The 23,050-nt window shown below is 40.5% G+C and overlaps 1 protein-coding gene across 1 annotated transcript; it reads right to left on the bottom strand.

The window, feature by feature from the left end:
• Positions 1-13,840: 13,840 nt before the first annotated feature.
• On the bottom strand, positions 13,841-16,628 carry LOC108876244 (potassium voltage-gated channel subfamily S member 2). Its single transcript, XM_018665614.1, is given in 3 exon segments — positions 13,841-14,542; positions 14,544-15,848; positions 16,120-16,628. Coding segments are annotated over 2 exon segments (1,440 nt in total). The 5' UTR covers positions 15,783-15,848; positions 16,120-16,628; the 3' UTR covers positions 13,841-14,341.
• Between the last annotated feature and the right edge of the window lie 6,422 nt (positions 16,629-23,050).

The following is a 23,050-nucleotide window of genomic DNA, read 5'->3' as shown; positions in this document are numbered from 1 at the left end:
GCAGAGCAGTGACAGACTGTGCCATTTTCACATCGATAATGCCTTAGATCTGTATAGACTCCCTGTGATCAACTGCCCCACATCTCGTCCTTAATGAGCCTCTGTGTGTTGTGTGTGTGTGTGTGTGGGGGGGGTCTGTCTCTGTGTGAGGGTATGTGATGTCTGTCTGTCTGACTGTGTGCATGTGGTGTGTGATCCCACATACAGTATGTGTGCTTTCAGTGTTCTGCTGATGTAAATTCTTGTACACATTCTGAATCCTTTAGAGACTAGTTAATAACCTTTTCTGGCCCATGACCCCCATTACTAAGTTCAAAATATTCTCATGACTGCAGCAATTAACGAGACTCCGAGCTGTCATGTGAATTTTAATATGGCATACTTTTGTATCCTACTTCCAAAGGCATGAAGGAAGCTTGAAAACTATCTCAAATGCTTATAAACCACGTCATCAGTTTTAGACATCTCCAGTGACCTTGTCTGCATCCAGGGACCCCAAGTAGGGTCTTGACCTCAAAGTTAAGAAAATTACAGAATAATTTCTGCTGTTAGTTCATGAAATATCAAATAGGTCTTACATTAAATAGGTTTTGTTTTTCACCTAATTGCTTGACAAAGAAGTGAGTAATTAGTCTGAGCAATGATAAGTCTGAGAAAAGCCAAAGTAGAAGACAAAAGAAAAAAAATACTCCACAGGGTTGGCTACAGTGGTTGTCAAGTGATTTTTATTAAGGGCAGAACAGACAGTCACAGCAATGACTAAGTAACAAAAATGTGCCCCCAATGTGGATTATATGATTCATAGCTTCACTGATGTGAATGCTGAGTCCATATAGTAGATTTCACCATAGCATGCTGTTTGTGTTGAGCTTTGGTGTCACTGGTATGAGTCCTACAAACCTAAAAGTAACCTCACTCTGCAGCTGAAGTCTGGGAAGCCCATGATGGCAATCTGTTCTGTCAGCCTCACTGGTACAGTGGAACTCCAGGTGGCATCATTATTATACATGCCATGGTTTAGTGGTTTGACCCCTTTGACCCCGGCTGACCTAGTTCTATTCTTAGCTCTTTCTTACCTCCATCTGAAGAGAATCTGGGGTAGTTTGTAATTGTCTGTATTGATTACAAAGAGTGGATGCTGTCTGTGTCTTGCATGATAGGAATCCAATTATTCTCAATGCCCTTCAGCTGAAAATTAGCATTGACAGTGTGACTCACTACAACCTGATTTAATGACTCTATTGTCTAGAGGGACTATACAGGCTGTTTTTTATTTATTCATCTATTTATTCTGCCAGACTGACATGACTGATAAATGCTTCTTTCAATAAGTCCCTGCTTCATACTCCTTCAGTAATCAGAAAGTAATGATCTCCAAAGAAAGTAGAGCATGTTTCCAAACCTGTGTTGGGACTCTGGGGCAGATTTTTTGAGCATCCAAGTTGGTTAACAGTTAATTTCCTCTTTAATAACTGATTGAAGACAAATAGTTTCATAGCAAGAACTACTATGCTCCAAATAAGGTAGATTGTAATAAAGTCCTTGACACTTAATAATATTTAAAGGTGTAATTACTGCAGAGGCATTTAAGCATTTATATCTGCAGAAAGCAACAGGAGCTGATATGACCACCCTGATGACAACCACACTATGAGATTAATATCAAACATTAATAAGACATTTACCAAGAACCTTGACAGCTTCCATGGCACAGAATTTCAATAGAGCCATCCTTTATTGGTACAATCAGAATTAAAGTTTGTAGAGTTTAAAGCTTAGGTGGTGGAAGGAAATAAAAGCTGACAGAGTAATCACCTCAGATACAATTAGCCTCTTCTCTAAAGCCCTGAAGCAACATCTTCTTTGTCACAAGAAGCAGTAGGATTTAAGGGAAACATGACCTTATAGTAATTTAAAGAAAACCCAGCACTAATGATACCAACAGTGGGAGAGAGGTTGACAGTCTTCTCAGCCATGGTCTTTGTTTGTGTAATTATTCTATAGCAAAGCTATTGCCATTAATTTGACAGTGATATAGTAATGGTTAAAAATGCTGTGTGCAACCTTTAAAATTTCCAGAACCTCTACTTCTTAATTACAACTCTTTTTCTGAGCTAGCTAAATTAGGCAGATCTGGGTGACTATATATATATATATTTATTATGTGTTTCACAAAGGCAACTGGACTTTCTCAGAACTGCGGAAGCTTTTGGAAGAGATGTGAAACATCTTCAAGAGCATCAAACAAGTCCAGTCACCTTCATATAGAGCTTAGAAATTACTATTACTATTACACTTCTTGTTGTGTCATCCAAACTTCTGCCACCTTTAAAGGGTGATAGAATAAACCTGACAGATTTTTTATTTGATTACAGCTGCAATGTTCAGTCTTGTTTTTTCATCAATTAGAACATGAGCGCAGACACTGCACACCATTGATTTAAAACCAGAATAGATTACATTTTAAACTCTGACATCAAGCTTTCATGAGTAATTTCACAGCTATGTAATGAAAAATGGCACAGACATTAAATTTCAAGTTGCAAATGAAAGGCAAGCATGGTTCTGCTTTAAAATTAAAACAGTTTCTTCATGCATGAAAAGTGATAGAGATGGGTTTGTCATCCATAACAAAAGAGACATGACTTGATGAAGAGAACACAGTGTTCACACTGCTGTGTACTGCAGAACTAGCCATATACTCACACTCTAAAGTCCAAAACTGACAAAATATTTTGACTTCTCTTGCTTATGTGTGATATCTGATGTTTCATTTCATTAAACACTGTGGTAGGCGACTGATTTACACACAGCCTCATTCAGGACCACAAACCCACAGAAACCCAGAAGATAGATAACAGGCATAGAAAATCATAATTATCTTTGCTAAACAAGCAGTAAGGAGACAAACAAAAACCTTGATAATGTGCAAAGGAATCCGTTTTGCAGAAGACCTAACACCAGAGTACTGACTGTCCAGACAGACAAGGAATGAAGGCAGGGCAATGAGCTTTAGGGGATCATACAACTTTATTAACAGCAAGTGCATCATGAAAGTGTCTGCAGGTTTAAGCAGAACATTAAACTTGAACTGAGTTTTCTATAATTATTTCTGTTTTTCTACATCAGCTCTTTACAACGTTTCTTAAAAGGAATTTTGTCCCGTATGTGTTCTGTGTTCCAAATGTTCCATTTTTTTCTCTTCTTTCAGTACAAGGGAACGCACAGGCTCTAATAAATATAAAGTTGTTTTCTCATTTTGTAAGTTTTCCTAATCAAAAAGTGAAATCAAGGACTAATTACTGGTTAGCAACAAGCTCAAGCTTTGGATTTGGCAACAGGTTTTTAGGCATGATCCTGATGTTAGATACAGACTTCTGTGTTTCCCTCCCAGAAGGTACATGACCCAGATTCAATGGAATAGGGAATCATAAGCCAAGGACAAAATCTAACAATGAGGGATTAAACATTAACGGTCAACAATTAATTATAAGGGCCGCGGTGGTGGTGCAGTAGTTAGCACTGTCCCCTCGCAGGAAGCAGCATAGATAATGAGTGGATGGAATTCATTATAAGTCAGTTAGCTGATAATTCAAGGCAACCATCATCCCAGCCAGAGTTCACTGTACTTTATACAGTGAATAAGAATTAGTGCTGAATATTTGAGCACTGTATTCACCTAAAACATGATGGCTGAAGCAGCATAGGTGTACATCAGCTTAATTAACAAAAGAAAAGCTTCCAATGTAAGCTAACATGATTAAGGATAGTAATCCTTTAAAATCATAAATATTTAAAATGATGAATGTGTATGACTTTTTTCCAGGTATAATATTATACAACAATCATTGTAATTGCAACTTTATCAAAAGCAGTTCTATTCCGTTAGAAATGAATGGGAAAAGATCATGGCATGTCTCCCACTCTGCCTGAAAAACAGTTGCATGGTACTGTTGTATTAAAAATGATGTAATACAGTGCTGCTCAACGTGATGTGACTGATAGATTTTTGGAAAAATGAGACATAAAACAAACCTGTAGAGGAGCAGACAGTGGTCTGTTATGTGTTATTTTCTATTTGGGTCAATAACATAGAGTCACAGTTTATTGATTTATTTAATTTGTTCACAAGAGGGTTTTTAGTGAAGGCTGATAGAAACAGTGTTTGAAAAAAAGAGGTTAAATCAGAATTACAGTGACAGAGGAATATACCTTATATTCTTACCATCCTTGACTCTCCCCTATCAAGTCTGAAGGAGGAGATAAGTCCTTGGCGGACTCTGCACCATATCAACAGTGACAGAATGTCATTAACTCCACACCCACTCAGACTCCATTCTCTTTGTTGTCTTAAGAGTGCAGTGGCACCACCAGACTGAAGCACATAGATTCATACATCTGGATAAGAGAAAATCTGATTCCTGGCTGACTGATGGAGTAAAGCACTTTCCTGGCATCCACAACACAGTGTGCATTCTGGGAAAATATTAACAATCCATCACCATCTCCGCAACTGTGAGAAGCTTAATTAATGGTGACCTTCTGAGTGAATGTGTGAGAGTCCTCTCTTGCACTGGGAAAATGTGTGTTTGTGTGTGTGTCCATGTTGAGTGCTGTGAACTGTCCATGAAAGAGTAATGAGCTCCTCCAAATGATTCATCAGTCCCCAGTGGCTCTAAGAGATACAGGGGAAACCAATCTTTTACGCAAGGAATATTGCTGTGACATTTCACCAGAAAGCAATCGCCACCATCTGCTTCACAGAGGTGTTGCTTCCTCTCGTGGTCCCAAGAGCATAGACAAAAGCATCGTGGATTTCCCCCTGAAGGTGGGCTGCTTAAAGGAGCACAAAGGTCCTGTTGTTGTGTCTTCACTCCACTGCATTCTCCATAAGCCTCAGCAGAGCCCGTGGTAAAGGTACCTGTTCAGTGCACGGCTGCGCACACATACTGTATGTGTCTTGAATCCAGATTTGTTGTTAGGGGAGACACCTCATTGAAAAGCAGAGCATGCATATTCAGATGTGTACACACGGACGCACCGGCTGAGCAGTGCCAGCCTCCATGGGATTCAATGGAGTCTTGCTTAGGTGTGTTTGCTCAATTGGACTTGACACGTAGCCCAGACTAATAGATTAGAAGCATCTAGGGTGAGCAAATTTCTCTGCCTCTTTCCCTCCATTGCTCTTTCTCTTCCTCACCAGAGATTCTGATTGATGTGACAGAGCTTGGAAATTGGGATTTTAAACTTAGATGTGACCACGTCTTCACTGCCAGGGACACTATTTTACAGCTAAATAATACGATTGTTACTCCCATGATCAACTGCATATGCACAGTGACACATCAGCCTGATGATAATGATTTGTGGAATAGGTTTATGTTGACATTAAACAGACATAATGCTTATGAACAACCACATAAAGCCATGTAAACAACTTTCAAACTGTTACAACCCATAAAAAAATAATAAGCACAATAAAAAATACACAGCACTCTTCCACACTCACATTAGCAGATATTTGGCCCACAGGGAGCTATAATGAACCATAATGGGAAGACATCCATCTGTAAACTTAAGTTGTTCTCTCAGATTCACACCCTTGTTGCCTCCAGTGGAATAATGATGAACAAGAGGCAGCATCTCCCAGCTGGTCCCTCTTTCATCTTTCATTGCTGGATCGCTGACATTCCCTTAAAGATTGTTCACAGTGAATGAATCCCATCACTTGAATTGAGAATGGCTTTTCATCTTTAATTACTATCCACATAATCATGCTCTTATTCTTTCTGTATCATTGGCTTTTGCTCTCTCTGTCCATCCTCCACTTCTTTTACATAAGCCTGCTTTGCACTTGCCTAGTTATCTGTCTTCCTCTAAAATAAACAATACATCCCTCTAAGGGAATAGCACCTGCACATGCTTGGTATTTGGTCATTCATTCCTTTAAAACAGAAGCTGGTAGCATACAGGACTGAGCTCCAATAGTTGAGTAATAACAGGAAAAACAGATGTCATAAAGATTATACTGATGATACTTAATAAACCGTATTAACAAAGTAAAAACACATTCATCCTTCCCTTGATTCTGACCCTGCAGCTGAGAGCTACCTCCACTGCATGATGCTGCCACCACCATTCTTCACTGCAAGGATGGGTTTAATCAGGTGATGAGCAGTGCCCAGTGTTTGTCAGATATAGTGTTTGGAAATCTGCCCAAAGGGTTCACTTATTCTCATCAGACCACAGAATATTTTTCCTCAAGGTCTTAGACTCCTTTAAATGTCACTTGGCAGACTTCGAGCTTTCATATGCCTTTTACTCCAAGTAGCTTCTGTCTGGTGACTTTACCATAAAGGCCCGATTGATGGAGTGCTGCCCTTCTTTTCATCTCTGCAGAGGACTTCTGAAGCTCTGTCAGAGTAAGCATTGGGTTCTTGGTCACCTCTTTGACCTAGGCCCTATTTGCCCGGTCACTCAGTTTTGCTAGAAGTCAGCTCTGGTGGTTCAAGACTTTTTCCATTTCACAATTACTGAGAACATGCAATGTGAATTGTGGGACCTTATATACACAGATATGTACAATTAAACCACGTCCAGTCACTTCAATTTGCTACATGTGGACTCCAGTCAAGACACATCTTATGAAAACTTAAAGCGAACAGTGTGCAGCTGACCATAATTTGGAGTGGCACAGCAAAGAGTCTGAATACTTTTGAATTTTCAGCTTTTGATTATTAAAAAATATGCAATTTTTTTTTTTCATTTTTAAACTTTGCCACTATGTGCTCTTAAATGTGGATTAATGGGTATAAATTGCAAATTTTATCATTTTAAAATAAAGCTGGAATCTATTTGCAGACAAAGTTAGAAATTAGCTGGTGAACATAATGTGGCAAAAGTTGCAGCTGAATATTTGCCTTACATTCAACAGGTGGCCAGAAAGATGTCTCCAAATGACTGCTAATTTCATTCTAGGTCTGATGAATGTGTAAAGTGGTAAGTGTCTGCTAATATATTTACTGTACAACTTATTGCTTGCTGCTGATAAAAATGATGTATATATCAATTACTTTGTAATCACCTATAAGTTATTACCAGTTACTCATGAGAACTTTTACACTTGGACTCGAATAGCTTACTCTCTAACTGCAAGATATTATGCTCTACCATTCATTCCAGTTCCATAACTTCATTATAGCTAATTTACTTGGTAATCACACTTATTTTCAGCCATCCCTGTGTAGTTACTGGCATTCAGTTTAGAGATACCAAATGACTACAGCACATCTATCTGTTAATGTCCATTTATTTAATTAGCACATCAGGATAAAGAGGAAAATATAAACTATTAATAAATAAATCAAGTGGACTATTTTGTTGGAGTTACTTCTCAGATGAGTGTTACAATTTCACAGCAATTGCAGCTTTCAGAATAAAATTGAAAAATACTGCAACTGACTAGTGCTGCTCAAGAGGCTGTTGGATTTTTACACCACCAGACAAACACACAGACTGTCAATTATCTGTAGTGACCAACATACATCTATCAGAGGGAACAGCAGGCACTCCACCTTGACCGCAGCACACAAACCGCCTCCACCAGAAGCTAACCTGAGATTAACTAAAATGAAAAACACAGGGCCAACTCACTGAGCACAGAGAGTCAAGCTGAAGCTCAGTTTGTTTCCATAATCAGTTTCATTTAGACAGTGTGGTCCCCCTGGAGCGGCTGCAGCATTTTGCACAGTATAATTCTAACACCAGGTGGATTTCAAAGACAATTAACCATACCAGACAAGGTACAGCACTGCAATTATAACAAATTAGGCAATTATCACCATTCCCCAATACTGTAGGGGGGGGTGGGGGTGGGGGGTGGCGTGGGGGGGGTTAAATGCAACCCTTAGTATTTAGCCAGCTGATGATCCAGGAAGATCAATGGACTAAAAGGGAGTGAGAAAAAAGGGAGTGTGGGGCTGCAGCTCTAAGAAACAGAAATAGACTCATTGTGCTATTATATTCACATCATGTCTAACGATATGTTATCACAGCCCCTGCTAGTTTTAGAACATTTTTACCACATGATGTTCTCACATGATGTGTGTGTTGTCTCCTGACAGCTGCACAGATCGCATGTTCCACCGACAGCTGAATTTTTCTTTTGATCCAGAATCTTTATTCTTGTCTTTTCTCTGCTTAGTCTCCACTTGAATAGAATCAAAACATGTATTTCCTCCTAGTCTGTGGCCCTGACTGACATAAATTATTTCACCATTTTTTGTCTTTACTTAAAGTGCAAGAATATCATTATTGCCTCTGTGCAAGTTTTTCATCACTCTTAGCAGTGTCATGAGCCTTGAGGTTGAAGGCAGCTCGATAGTCCTCCACCCACACTCGTATTTCTTGTATTATTGCTGCAGAACACATAATAGTGTTTGTTTTTTTTTTCTAAAAGTACACGCCATGAGATATCAGGGTTTTTCAAGATATTATTGACGTCATCCCATTGGGCTCAGGTGGACTTCCACTGAGGCTCTCAGATACACTCCTGTTCAAGCTTTATAAATCAGACTGTCTGCAAAGCTGATGCTGGCACATCCTCGAGGAAATTGATTCCAGAGAGAAATAATGACACACACATGCACACGCACAAGCACACACAAACTGCATATACATGCAAATACATAGCCACCCAAACACATCACACACATAGACTGACTGACAAGTGATCTGTTTCCATCTCCCAACCATTTCTCCTCTAACTCTGAAGTTAGGAAAAGTCTGATTGCGTCTGTTCTCTTGACTAAACCACCCATCCAAGCGTAATAATGGATCCAATCTGAGTCTGCCTGACTCTCTGTGTCACCTGTGGGAACAGCAGTGAAGTTAGAAATACTGATTACCTTAATCTGTGTGGTCATGTGTGTTGGCTTGTTTGTTCCTTTCACAAGGTGATTCTGGACTTTTGGAGACTTTCCCTTAATTGACATGGGGGCTCCTGGCCTTGTCCTTGAGAATACCAATATCTTCCCTCTCCTCTGAGTAGCCAGTCAGAGCTACAGGGTGGATACATTTAGAGATGCTGTCTCCTTCTCACCCTTCAAAAATTGCCTCATTATGTTTCCACCAGGACCAGTGATTTAGCTGCACTGCTATGAACATGTAATGAGTCACGCTCCAGGTACAGAGTAAAGTCTGGCACGATGTAAATTATGAGTAGAAACAGCTCAGTAAAGAAATATTCTCTCTCTCTCTCTCTGTCTCTGTGTGTGTGTCTTTCCTAGACAGACCTGGATGATTTCATGCATCACATAATAAGCTTATCTTGGTGTTTATGTGCTAGCCTTGTACTGTGGTTCTTTAGGGGCTTTGATGAAATTATACATGCTCATCTCAGATGATCTGTAGTAAAATTACTCTCAGTATAGTTTTGCTCCAGCAACTAATTTCTCCTCTCCTATACACCATGCGCTGAGTTGCCTTACACACTATGCAGTCCATAGAGGTTGATGAGTTAGATTCTGGAGATGTGTGATATGAAATTGTTTGAGAATTCCTTTGCCTGATTGCTGGGAAAGCATGGTTCAGGGGGGATGGTCACTTAATCCCTAGCGGTCGAGAACATCCAGGCAGAGGAAATGAAAAACACAAAACAAAACCTTCTTTTCCCAGAATTGTCAAACTACCCTTGAGTAAGGCACCATAACCTGAAAATGTTACTGAAACTCTGGCAAACACTGCGAGACTGTCTTTTTTTTCTGGGCCAGCTCCTATAGTTAAAGTATAAAACTCAAAAGGCGAGGAAAGAGTTAACAAAACCTTCCTAGATGTAAAGTTAAGTGAAATCACTGAGGCGTCAGAGATGCATGTAGTTTCAGCTCAGCTCCTCTGCTTGCACTTAGAATGTCCTGCAATACAGGCTGGAATAATTAAAGTGTTTTGCTCTTACTGCTGCCTGTGTGCCATCCAAACAAAACTGCCAATGTCCATCATTACTCTTCTTGGCTGTTGAGAACAAAAATGCATTTCCAGCCTTTTAAGCCATTTAAACAGGAGTAGATGTGGAGTTTCAATATAAATCTGGGAAATGATTTTCATAAAAGTCATTGGTAAAAAGTAGAATCGAGCTCACTGAGTGCTGGATTGGGTCATTTTGTGCCATCCATTAAATTCTGTGGGAACACTATTGTGATTTAGATTCAAAAACATCTGTCTCTGTGGATGAGTCACTTAATGGTAGTGGACCTTAATGGTCTGATCAAGTGCCTGTGGATGTTTTGTTGTGGAGGGCCCACAGCATCTTGACAGGCCAGAGGCTTCTTGCAGGGTGGCAGGTTTTATTCTGTGGTTTCAGGCTGAGCTAGTATTTGATATGATATTTGATTAAGTGAATGTTGGCAACTATTGGATGCATTGTCAAAAAACTTGTACATTCATGTTGCCTTTAGGATGCATTATCACTTTGGTGATTTGTTAACTTTTCATACCATCATCAGGTCAAAATGATCGTCTGTCCAGTACATTGGTTTATGACCAAATGGCTTTTAAATATTCCCAGGGGCCTGAGCTGAACTTTGTGCATGAAGCAAATTTGCAAACATTATCATGCTAACTAAAATGGTGAACAGTATACCTGCTAAGCACTGGTATGTTAGTATTGTCAGTGTAAGCAAGTTAATATGCTGACAGTGACATGTAGCTCACAGCACCACTGTGCCTAAGTACAGTCTCTCAAAGCTGTTGTAGACTTTGTTCTTTCAACATAATATTCCTTGCAATTTAGCTGTGGAATGTCAGCACAAAAGTGTTAATTCAAAATAAATATGGCAGAATGGTAAAAAAAAAAAAAAAATGTAAAAAACAAACAAACAAAAAAACAGAAACAATTGTACCCTGGTCGTGTTCCACTAAATAGAAAACTCCAACATGACTTTGATTTAGATTTTCTAATGGTGGTGTGAAGCTGCCTGATCAGCCATCCTTGTTCAGCATTACCTGCATTTGCATCAGATCTGTAGGTGATAATTAGCTATGCCGCGATCCATGTAATGAGAGATTATTTTCGGAGATGTTCACAGATCAGACATGGTGGGAAGAGGCAGAAAGTGGGGGGAGAGAAAGAAACAAGCACATTGAAAAGATCAAATCTTCCCACACTGTTTAAGGCAGAGGGATAGTAGCAGATGGTAATGTGCAACAACACGGAACGCCTGCTTAGTAACAGAGTTTTATATCACCAATACAGAGCAGACTGGAGATGACGCTTGTGCTGCCAGCCTCAATAAGTTCCCCATTAGACACGCTGTCTGGTATGTTTGTGTACAGTACGTTTGCACACACACAACAATACACACATGGAAGCACATACACCATTTAGTTCTTATTCCCTGTAGGCTCTGCACTAATCAGCTTGGGATTTTTCCCACATTTTCAGCACATTTTCACGTCCTTCCTCTCTTGTCTTTGTTCACTGTTCTGCTCTTTTAACTTTACAGGAAGCCCATTTTACATGAGAAAACATTTGATCAAAGGGCATTCTTTTGATTTACTAATTAATCATTCAAATAAAATCATTAAACCAACCCTGATTATAAAGTAGACTTCTAAAAACTTTGATTATTACATGCGAGACATTAACAAAAAAAGTGTACCTCTTACTTTCCAGATGATGACTCACAGATTTAAGTCTTGATGATTAAAAGAAATGGTTGGACTGTGTTGAAGCTCTGCTGGTCACTGGTGAGGGTGAAAGCATACTTTTGCCATAGTCTTCCTCTAATGATCTGAGCTGCCATCTGTACTCAGCTGTGTGCCAGGCAGGCCCTGAGCCCTTCTTACATCTATCACCACAGTCAGAGGGTAATGATACAAGCGAGCCAAAGGGAGGCAGTGGAGGGGCCAGACATCTCTGTCTTCTTCCTCAGGAGTCACAGTGACCTACACGCACACAGAAAGCCCTGACTTTTACATTTGGAAAACACTGGCCAAATCCTACTAATCTCGTTCCTGTTTCTCCAGCGTCTATAGTCCTAAAGTACATTTTGATCTTTTCCCAGATTCTGTAATTACTCTCCTCTCCCTGAGATGGAAAAGACTGACTACTGTTCTGTTTTTGGTCTGCCTCTGTTGATATGTTAAAATGTCACCCGTTGTCACTGTGAACTCATTTACTGATTTTTCCACGCTAGTTTGTCACAGGCGTGGTGTTTTGGATTTGCTCCTGAGGGAAAATCCTTTAAAGGTTTAGGAGTAAACAAAAGGAGACTGATATAATTGGCCTCTAAGGGTAAATATTATTTCAAATGAGCTCATTAGAAATACCTGGAAAACAACTGGCAATTGGTGGATTTCTCGTTAGGATTTTTCAAGTGAGCATGACCTTGTTGCTGAGGTGCATTTAAATTACCTCTGTGCCACTCAGTCATTCTCCTCTCATCCCTAGAATGAATCAAAACTCAGAGTTCTCATATTGTTATGATGTTATATGTACATTCAAGGACTCTTTGGTGTTCACAGAGAATTTTAGATTTTTTAAGCCTATATAATAATTCTTTTTCTGGTAATAATAATAATAATAATAATAATAATAATAATAATAAAAACATGAGTAATTTTATTTTTGTCTCTGGAATTCCTCTGGGAGTTCCTGCACTGCAGGTGACAGACAGCCAGTCACCCTCTGTGGTTTTCTTAATGTTCACTCTAATGACTTGTGAGTAACAATATGTACGACACTCCTGCCTGTCTACGCATATCAAACTGGAGAACAATGAATTTCAAATTATCCCTTGACCACTGGAGCAGATTAGTTTGATTGTTCAAGTCGTTGAAATGTGCATAAATGTATGAGTTATCAGCTACTCGAGGACAATAAAGTACTGATGAAGATGCTGCTGTGCTGTTTTTCCAAACCGATCTTGAAGATTCAACTCAAAATAATAACGGTCATTTCTCCTTTTAAGAGCTGGCCTCAAAAATAAAATGCTTTTTAAGTTAAAAAGTGAAATCAATGTAGCTAACTGTACCAAAATATGACATGACAAAAGCATTGGCTTTTTTTTAGAGTCGAATCCTAGTTGTATCAAATGGCTCTTCATCCTTTAAACTGAAATCAATGGCACTAAGTGAGCGTTCTCTATTGAATTCTAGCAACTGCTACTGCCTCCACTGACAGAGCTGTTTATTGCGATGGTGACTAGAAGCAGGGAGAGGGGTACAACAACAAATTCACTCCGTCCCAGTGGAATAACAAAGCTTGTTTTATCCAGACACCTTGACACTTGGTAGAAAAAGGACACCTATGAAGGTCTCTGCCATTTATCTTGTAAGTTCACAGAAAGGAGACAAGGAGACAAATTGTTTGCAGAGAGGAAGAATTAAATGAAAGATAATATTGAGACATATCAAGAAATCAGAAAATGTGTAAGTGTGAGTTCTGAGTGTGATATCTACAGTGTGTTTTTGCTACCAATATAATACCATGTCTGTGGCTGTCAATTAACAGTGAAATAGCTGACAGTTTATTGGTGAAGTGTATTGATTAATGAATGACAACTGTTTTGTTTGTTGTTTTTTTTTTGTTTTTTTTTGTTTTTTTGTGGTTGCAAACTGAAATGGTGAAGTAGCCAGAAAATAAAATCCTCTGCAAAAAGATTTATTCAACATGTCATCTCTGAATGGTTGTTGCTATGCCTGTCAAACTGTTTTAGATATTGTGTCAGTCATTCGTGTAGTCCCCTCTTTCCCCCTTCAGGCTTATAAATGTTTTATCTCAATCAGTGAGTCGCACTTTGGAAGACTAAGAGACCCTCACTCTGCACATTAAAAAACAAGAAAGTGTGTCATGTATTTCTTGTTTAATACAGTTTGCTTTAACCACACATCTGAAGTAATCTTGTTGCAACACCACAATTACACGTCAACACTCTTTCAAAAAGGGATACAGCTGGAGTTACATTCAGACTTTTATCACGACAAGTATAGCTGGAGGGTGGACAACAGTGTGACACCTTCTAGGACTGTAAACACCTACAGCATTCTCTGTCTTTTAAATCTGCTGTGGTCAAATTTAGTTCAGCCTATTTGGCGACGGGCCATGACAATGCACAGTGAGATATTATAATCAGGCTGTCCTGTACATTTGCGTACTTTCTCATTGTCACTGACACATAGACTAACACATTATTGCACTGAGCTACAGAGAGGCAAACGGTCGGACATCTGTGGAAGGAAGCAGGCTTTCGGTCCAGAGGTTTCAGCACCCTGGACAGCTCCCCATGCAACCACACTGAGTGAACAGTGTCACCCAAACTGACCGGGTGTCCTTGATGAAACTGTTTCAGTGTATTGATTCATTCAGACTGTGTTCACTGGGTGAACTCCGACTCATGTTTGATAAGCTCGCCATGAGGGATTTGACTTTGTGTGCGTAATAGTTCCTCAGGTTGACCGAGGGTACCTCTTTTATCCCCTCGTCGAAATCACAGCTTCTCATTGCGATCTCCAGCTGTTTTTGTCTCTTGTAGAAGAGGGAGAACTTTATTGAAAATAAGCGTAATCGGAAGCACAACTACTAAGATCCCAGCCAGGATACACGCCGAGGCGGTCAGCTTGCCCGCTATGGACACCGGCACCACGTCTCCGTACCCAACGGTGGTCATGCTGACGGTGGCCCACCACCAGCACGCCGGGATGGTTGAGAGATCCTCGCTGTCCTCTTTCTCCACCGTGTAGGCCATGACGGAGAAAAACGACACCCCGACGGCCAGGTAGAGGAGAAGCAGGCCCACCTCTTTGTAGCTGTTCCTGAGGGTGGCCCCCAGGGAGCGCAGCCCTGTGGAGTGCCGGGCCAGTTTCAGGATGCGGAAAATCCTCATCAGCCTCAGCACTTGCGCAACGCGTCCCAGGTTGGCCAGCGCCGGGCTGCTCTCCACTACCAGGTTTATAAGGAGTGTCAGGTAAAACGGGAGAATGGACACCAGGTCTATAACGTTTAACGGGTGCTCGAAGAAATGCAGAAGATCTGGCGCCACAACGAACCTGGCGACCAGTTCTAGGGTGAACCAGCCGATGCCAAAGTGCTCCACAGTCTCGAAACGGGGGTCCTCTGTGGGTTGCCCCTCGCTGTCCAACAGGCTGAACTCGCTCATGCTGTTCATGCACATAGTAGCGATGGAACCAAGCACCACGAGGATAGAGAGGATGCTGATGATGCGGCTGGCCACGGAGTAGCCGGGGTTATCCAGCATCAACCAGATGCGCCTCCGTGCGCTGCCCAGCAGCTGTTTGTCGAACTTGGAGGCGTCGTTATAAAACTCCAAAAGCTCATCAAAAGATGAAGTGGTGCTCCCTTCATCGCTCCGGTCTTCCCAATCCTCTCGGTCCTGGTCCATTTTTCTACAGTGGTAGGCGCTGCTGCAGCAGGAGTCAATGAAGAACTCGTTGATGCCCCAGTACTCGATCTCTTGGCTGAAGGAGAAGATGCACAGCTCGGCCATGACATGCAGTCGCCCCGTGTTGTAGAAATTCAGCACGTAGGGGAAGAGAGCCGGGTTTCTATCGAAGTAAAACTCCTTCTCCGTGTCGTCGTAGTCGTCGCACAGCTCCAGTATGGACTCTTTGGACTGACAGTGGAGTAGACGCGCAAGCCTCGTCTCGGGGAACCGGGAGAGAGTGTCGGACTGGAGACGTTTCTTGAAGCCGCCCACGTTGATGCGGATGGCGGCCTTGTCATCCATGTGAGCCCCGGCTCCCGGTTCCCCCAGGACGTGACCTGTCATGACTGCAGAGAGGGACACACATAGACGCACGGCACGCAGAGAGAAAGAAAGACAGACCAACTCACACTGACACGAAGGGAAAGACAGATATGAAGAGACAGTCCGAACAAAGAGAGAGAAGAGAGAAAGAGAAGAGGGAAGGGATTTATTTTAAATTGAAGCAAAAAGACAGGTTTTATCCTTTGAGTTAATGGTTCAAATGATTTTAAAAAGTGAAAGAAAAAATGATTCCCGTTTGTTACATCATATGTTCTTTCTGAAATTACAAACAGTAAGACGAGGAGCAGTTATTTTCAGCCTTGGCCTCACTGAAATAAAGACACATGTTAGAACTTACTTGAAAGCGCCTCCAGTTCACTGAATCCTCCTACAAGAAGACTCCGCATTTCAATTCCAGCGATGGCATATGACAGTTTGAAGGGGAGGCAAGTTGTGGCCTTATAATAAAGGCAGAGACCCCTGTACCCAGGAGTCCAGACAGGCGCGTCTCTGTCAGGTTGATTCTCTCCGCTTGAGCAGAGGAGAAGGAAGCTTTTTGGACTCGGCGCGATATCAAATATGCTGTTTCCCCCCCAGAAAGAAAGAAATTGGCGTCCCTTCCTCAAAGAAATCTGAAGGCTTCTTCTTGAAGCTGGTAGTCCTTACATCATGCATCCACCGGGTTTTACACCTCATTCAGCCACAGGTATCGTGGATTATGGGAGCCATAGGAACTGATACACGCCCTGGCAATCGCTTTTGTTTGTGCGAGGGAATTCCTCTCTCTCTCTCTCTCTCTCTCTCTCTCTCTCTCTCTCTCTCTCTCTCTCCATTTTTTCTATCTGTTGCTGCGCAGCAACACGTAGCTCTCCCTCCGCACCGCCCTCCCGAAGTGATCTCAGCATCATGATGCTGAGGGGCGAGGCGCAGCTCCTGGAGGAGAGGGAGGCACCAACCCACGAACACACGGAAAGCATCCAGACAGAGGGAGAGAAGGGTTGTACTGACACCATATCAACTTAAAATAAACTATGATACATTATACGGTGTCGACGAACGAACTAAGGAAATAGTGCTAGAAACTTTAGCGTAATGATAGTATATTACAGTGATACTAGGGAGAAACATTGTATAATATAATAAGATCACAGACTAATAGCAGAGACACATCCATATAAACATATGATAAGAAAGAAGATTTACCATTAGAGATAGTTACAGCCACCCATTAGAGAAATACTTGACTTTCTGTACTATCAAAAAGACTAAATATGTACAGCATAAAGTTCGAGATATTTTGACTTTTATCCCCCAGCAGGATCAAGCTCCAAAACAGCTGGATCCTACATTTCCAATGATGTAACAGTTTAATCTTTCATTAGACCCTCTTTACCTGGTAGACACTTTGAAACTGACTCCCCCACTTTGTATTGAATAACCCTCAAAAATCTGAAGTCTCTAAGTCAAAGGTTAGATAACTCTAACTCTCATCAGGGGTTGTTAAACTTAACAAATCTCCTCAAGGGCTGCAGAAGACATTATAGTGTACATGTAGTGTCTACATTATACACATAAAACTATATTTGGTACCAGAGAAGCAGTATAATTCTCTGGTGAGAATGCCTCCAAAGTATTATAGTCAAAATAGTGTTGTTTTTTATATAAATGTGCAAAGGATTGTTACATTTGTGGAACGATGCTTTCATGTAAAGGTTACCATTGATTGCTGAGTCTTTGGTGATTGATCAAACACATTCACTCTCATGCAGTTGGATCAATAGAATCATGGCATTCAACCCATGCCAATGTCTCCTCCCCCGAAATGTTGTTTACTAATCCTCACTACAAAGTATGTGGAAAACTATGATGTTTGATCCAAAAAAAAAAAAAAAAAAAAAAGTATGAGCTTTCAACATTAACTATCCCCGCCATCTCCACCACCTGTACCTTTCTTTTATCATTTCTGTGGCGGCATCATTAACAGCCCTGTTTGGCAGAACATAAAGCTTGTATTAAAGCAGTGGCCTTACGGAGCAGCCTTGCTTTTATTGATTAAGTGCTGAAGGTTTTGTTTCACATGTCCCAATGCGTCCAATGAAGGTGGAAGCGGCTGCAGACAAAAGCTGCCTTATAGGAATTCTCCTGGGTGTGTGCTTGTTTGTATACCATCAGTCAGCTTTTTGTCAGCAGGCACGCAGAGCATCAGAAAGGTATGAAGCAGGTACATTCAGAACCTATGACACAATGCCTAATATACTGTCAATACGCTGGGAAAAAAACATGTAACATGTACTCTTGTTTGAGCAGTATGGGCCTTTGAAAAAACACAAATGTGGCCTATTTTCAGTCCCAACACACACTTTTAAAGGTTACAGCACTACCACTTCATAATGAGGAGATGTAAAGTGAAGGCTTTAATAGCAACTATTGCTCCCTCAGGCTGTACCACTGCAATCATTTCAGTCTCTCTTCTCACTGATGTCATTTACTGGCTGCCCTGTTTAAGAGAACGGCTTTAGCTGAATTTGAAAATACATTTAGGATCACTCAAAGCAATTCAATACTTGCTGTATTGCATTGCAATACTTGCTTGGAAATATAACCACCAGATACAGGCAGCACTGGAACTGTTTACTTCTAAATAGGATCACTTCCAGATTTTTACTCCCAGGCTGCCAGCACATTAATATTTCATCACATTTTTTTTCTCCCAACAATTGGAGCTAACATGAGCATGTAAGCCTATGAGATTGCCCATACAGATTGGGTCTTTAAAATTGTATTCACACACACACCATATCCTATTTCTGAATGCTTTTAGGGTTTAATACCTCTTCAGGTACTCCCAATATAACAGTATTATAGATCATCTCATAGGCCTCTGCAGATCCTCTACACCCTCACATGGCAGATTTGTAGGATTTGAGAAGCTTAACAAGAGCCTTGAAAACACACAGCCACTCTCTGCTGATTACAATACTGTGAAATTACAGACTTTTTCCTATTAATGCCCCTCACTTGTAGAATCCATCTGCGGTTGTGTGGGTATGTTGTGCTATGATTATAATCCTGTTTAGTCTATCATTATCCTCATCCAGCAGGGCCTCATTGAGTGCCTGGGTATCATCCGCTGCTCACTTTGATTCCTTGATGTTTGTGATCTGTATCATTCTGATTATTTCATGTTATATTTCCTCTCACTGTGTAGCAATGTCTTATAATCCCATGTACCCAGCAACATGCCTTTACTATGACACATTTGGATAGTGTTCAGATATTACAGCTCATAAGATTAGGTGGCAGTCAGTGTTTATCCTTCCACCTGCTGGGAATACTCATTTTCTGTGCAGGATATCTGATTCAGGTGAAAATAATGGGTGACTTCTCATTCTGCAAGCTCCATCAGTCCTGAATGATATCTCTGATGGTACACACACACACCTCCGCAGATTTCATTAGCGTGGGTGAAGAAGCTTGATGTTTGTAACGGTGAATGCCATCAGGACTTTGTTCAGGATTACTGAGGTGGTTTGTTCTAAAGTATTTGTGCTTACCAGACTATCATCTGCAGATTATTCACTTTCTGCTTTTCATTGAACAGGGTTACTTTTGATTCATTCTTCTCCCACATGGTTGAGTTTAATGTGGTGCTTTGTGGAGGAGGAAATATTGCCCATAGCTCATTCTCAACAAGTCTCCTTAGATCTGCTTCCTTATTGATGATGGGCCTTGCTTTTCAATACAGTGATGTAAAAATACTCAATCTATCCATCCACTAAGTAAAATATCAAGAAGTACACTAAATCAAAGTATTAATCTTATATATTATGAGTCTGTTTTTATACATTAATTTTTCCTTACTTAATAGGTACTAAAATAATTAATCAGAGGAAAAGATACACTAAATCAAATGTATTTATAGTCTGGAATATTTTTTTAATTTGAAATGTGACAAGACAGCTTTTTTGTAAGGGGCTCCAGGCCAAACTTTCTGGGAACTACATTAATTTAACTCTGTACCAATATATTGTATTTCAGTTTATCATGTGTTTTTACATTAAATACTCATTTTAAACCTTAGTTGTCAAAGAAAAGCAGTGAAGCAACAAGCAGAAACATTAAATAACATAAACTGCTCATACTCTCAAATTAATTTTTAAAAAACCTTTTCTATTCAACTGCTGTTCAGTCAATAACTTGAGTCAGTGATTCAGTTGGCTTTGCTTCCCCAGCTGGTTTTGAAGAGGAAAAACTGAAAAATGTGTATTCAGAATCTTTTTGGATCCTCCTGCATTTTAAATCGCTGTCGTTTGGATTCTGCACACTTTTGGCAGGCTTTCATTCACATCTCATATCTTTTGATGGAGACTTTTGCAGAACCTCAATATAAATTTTAGCATAAAATAATAGACAGTTTTATTGTTGTGCCTCAGCCCCGACAGCTGAACATTAGATAAAGGAAATAAAATGTCCTCAGTATTAAAATGATCCATGGCTTGAATATCAAGCTCTGGCTTTAAATCATAAGAAACAAACTACTGTGTTTGCCCATGGGATATACTTTTCACATCAAACAATGTAGATTTTAAACTGATTGTATGATTTGGGTCAAAAACAGGTGGGAACTGAAGATTTGGAGAGGTCTGAAGCTTATATGTTTCAGCTGAGTTGATTTCCAGAGGAACTTTTACAACAGTACATGTGGAATGTGTTGAGAATACATAGTAAAGGCTTCACAATGAGAAACTGCTCTCAGCTCTAAAGGGTCCAATCAACTGTAGAGTTTTTAATCATTCTAACAGTTTGAAGTCTTAATTTTCAAATCTCATATTCTATAATCACACCCGCATGGTCAAGAGGAGACAATCAATCAGCCCATTTGTCCCTGTCAGAATCAAGACTTTTCATAAGTGACTATGACTGAGATAGAAGAAGGGGTAGATTGGAAAGAATGGATGAAGAGGACAAAATGAGAAAGAGACAGAAAAGAGGAGAGGAAAGAGTAAGAGGAGGATGTGGATATCTAACCCTATCTCCTCTCTCCTTCAAAGCCTGAGGTACAGGCTCAAGTGAGAGTGTGTAGGAGTTTTTTGTGTTGACTAAATCTGCTGCTCCCTATCTTTTGCTCAGCTGCCTTTATCTTTCTCTCCTTCCTTCGATTAGTTTCCCACTCTGTGTTTTTCTTAACGTTGTAAATCCACTCTTTTTCCTCTCTCCTGTCATTTTAATTATTCACTCATATTTTCCAGCTTCAGTGCTCCAACGTCTTTCTCCATTTGAGGTCAAGGTTCAACATCCTCATCCTTGACTGAAAACATCAGGGTGTCATCTGAAGCATCTGCAAGAGACTCCATAACCACTCGGGGAAAAGCCATGGCCCTCTATCCATGACAAAAGCTGTCAGTCAAAGCTCTCTTCAAATGCCTGCGAGTCCCCTGAGAGATTTATAGAAATAGTAAAAAAAAAAAAAAAAAGAGAGAGAGAGAGAGAGAGAAAAAAGGGTGAATCTGTATAGTCATGTTATTCTGACATGTGAAATAAAATGTGCTTTTCATTCATCTCCACTCTTCCCCTTCACACCACAATAATCACATCAAATGGGCCCTGATTATTATGGCAGAGAACACAGGCTGACTCAGGACAAAGCACAGACACAGAAGGAGCAGAATGAATACAGATAGAGAGACGCTGATTCTCCTGCTTCCAGCTTTGAGAGTTAAAAAGTTTGAGTTTCAGTGTAGTAATTATACATCTAACATATTAACAAATTATTAACTCAGTGTCCATCTGCTTGGAGTATACATGCTTGACATAATGAGCACTAATTGGCTCTGATATCAAGAAATAATACGTAACTGTGGCAATGACCTAAATACAGCGGCAGCTCCCTGACAATAATTGGAACAAAAGGTTTTGTGCTATGTCTGCCCACACAAGGAAACAGCACAGCATTGCAAGAATACTTGCAATTTATTTCTGTGCTTCAGCTTTATCTAGTTTTGACAGTCAGTTTTGACAGCTGGACTGCTGTGTCCTTCAAATTCGTGTGTTAGTGTTAACATGCAGCACTGTGCTATGACTGACAGCCCTCTACCCTCTGAGGATAAAAGGACATCCAGTAGTGAGACACTGCTGACCTCTCTTTTCACTGTCTTCCTTTTCAGCTGAATTGATGTTGTTCATCACAGTTACCAAACTGCTGGAGCTTCAATAAGCTGCAGTTGTATACACAAGCACAGGGTGCCGCAAGACTGGAATCCGATCCCTCACCCCTGGTGAGGGGGGTGATGGGTAGTTGGTTTGTTGGTATTGGAGCAATTCTTAATGGAAAGTCAATCAAATAACCAAAAAGATGACTAGAAAAGACATGGCTTTCACAAAAAGATGCAAAACAAAACAACTACAGGCACAAAATTAATAAAAAAGAGTGGTAAAACACAACAAGGACAAGCAAAATGACCACAAGCAGAGACAAATCGACCACAAAGCAACCCACAATGACGTGTTAAACTAAAACAAATTGCAGTCAAATTCACATTTTGTCATGTGTATACTCTATCTGCAGTACACCTCAAGGCTGAGTTCATATCAGTAATGATGTACTGATCAATATTTGTAGTGCATCTGAGACTTTTAAAGTCTGATAACTGTTTTATGATTTTCTGTGCATAGATATCTCCTAATGTTATGTTGATATGCAATTATGTGGTAGTAATACAAATGTAGTCATGGCCCTCCTACCAATATGTGTTTGTTAAATGGATGTGTATCAGGAAATACTGAATATTAATATTATTCATATTTGAAAGAAAGCAGCAGCCCCATCTGCACAAGATAATTTTTTTTATGTTGAACACACCAGAACAACCAACCACTCATCATTCATCTGTTCGCAGAGAGGAAGCCGGATCAGTGAGATCCCATAAAAGACAACACCACAATGTGCCTCACTTCACATCCCTTTGACTGGGGATGTACCCACAGCTGGACCCATACTGAACAGAGATCAGATACTGTCCTCCTGATGTGGCCGGCCTTGTTTGCCATTGCTTGTTATGATGACCCATTTTCCCTCTCCCTTTCAGCTGCTGATGAGCAATGATGAGGAGTGGATGGGAATACATTTGCAAACACATGAAACACCTGTTGTCTGTATGGGTGAGAACATCATTAGTTCAACAAGTAGGACATCATGTGACACTTCAAAATCAGAGGTGTTGTTCAGCCATCTGGGAGACTGCCACCCAGATTTCTCTGCCATCATGAATGTGCCCAGCAGGTGGCCACTT

The sequence above is a fragment of the Lates calcarifer genome, linkage group LG15, assembly GCF_001640805.2.
Source record: "Lates calcarifer isolate ASB-BC8 linkage group LG15, TLL_Latcal_v3, whole genome shotgun sequence".
In the NCBI taxonomy this organism is placed as follows: Eukaryota; Metazoa; Chordata; class Actinopteri; family Centropomidae; genus Lates; species Lates calcarifer.
This window is presented reverse-complemented; position numbering and strand designations above follow the sequence as displayed.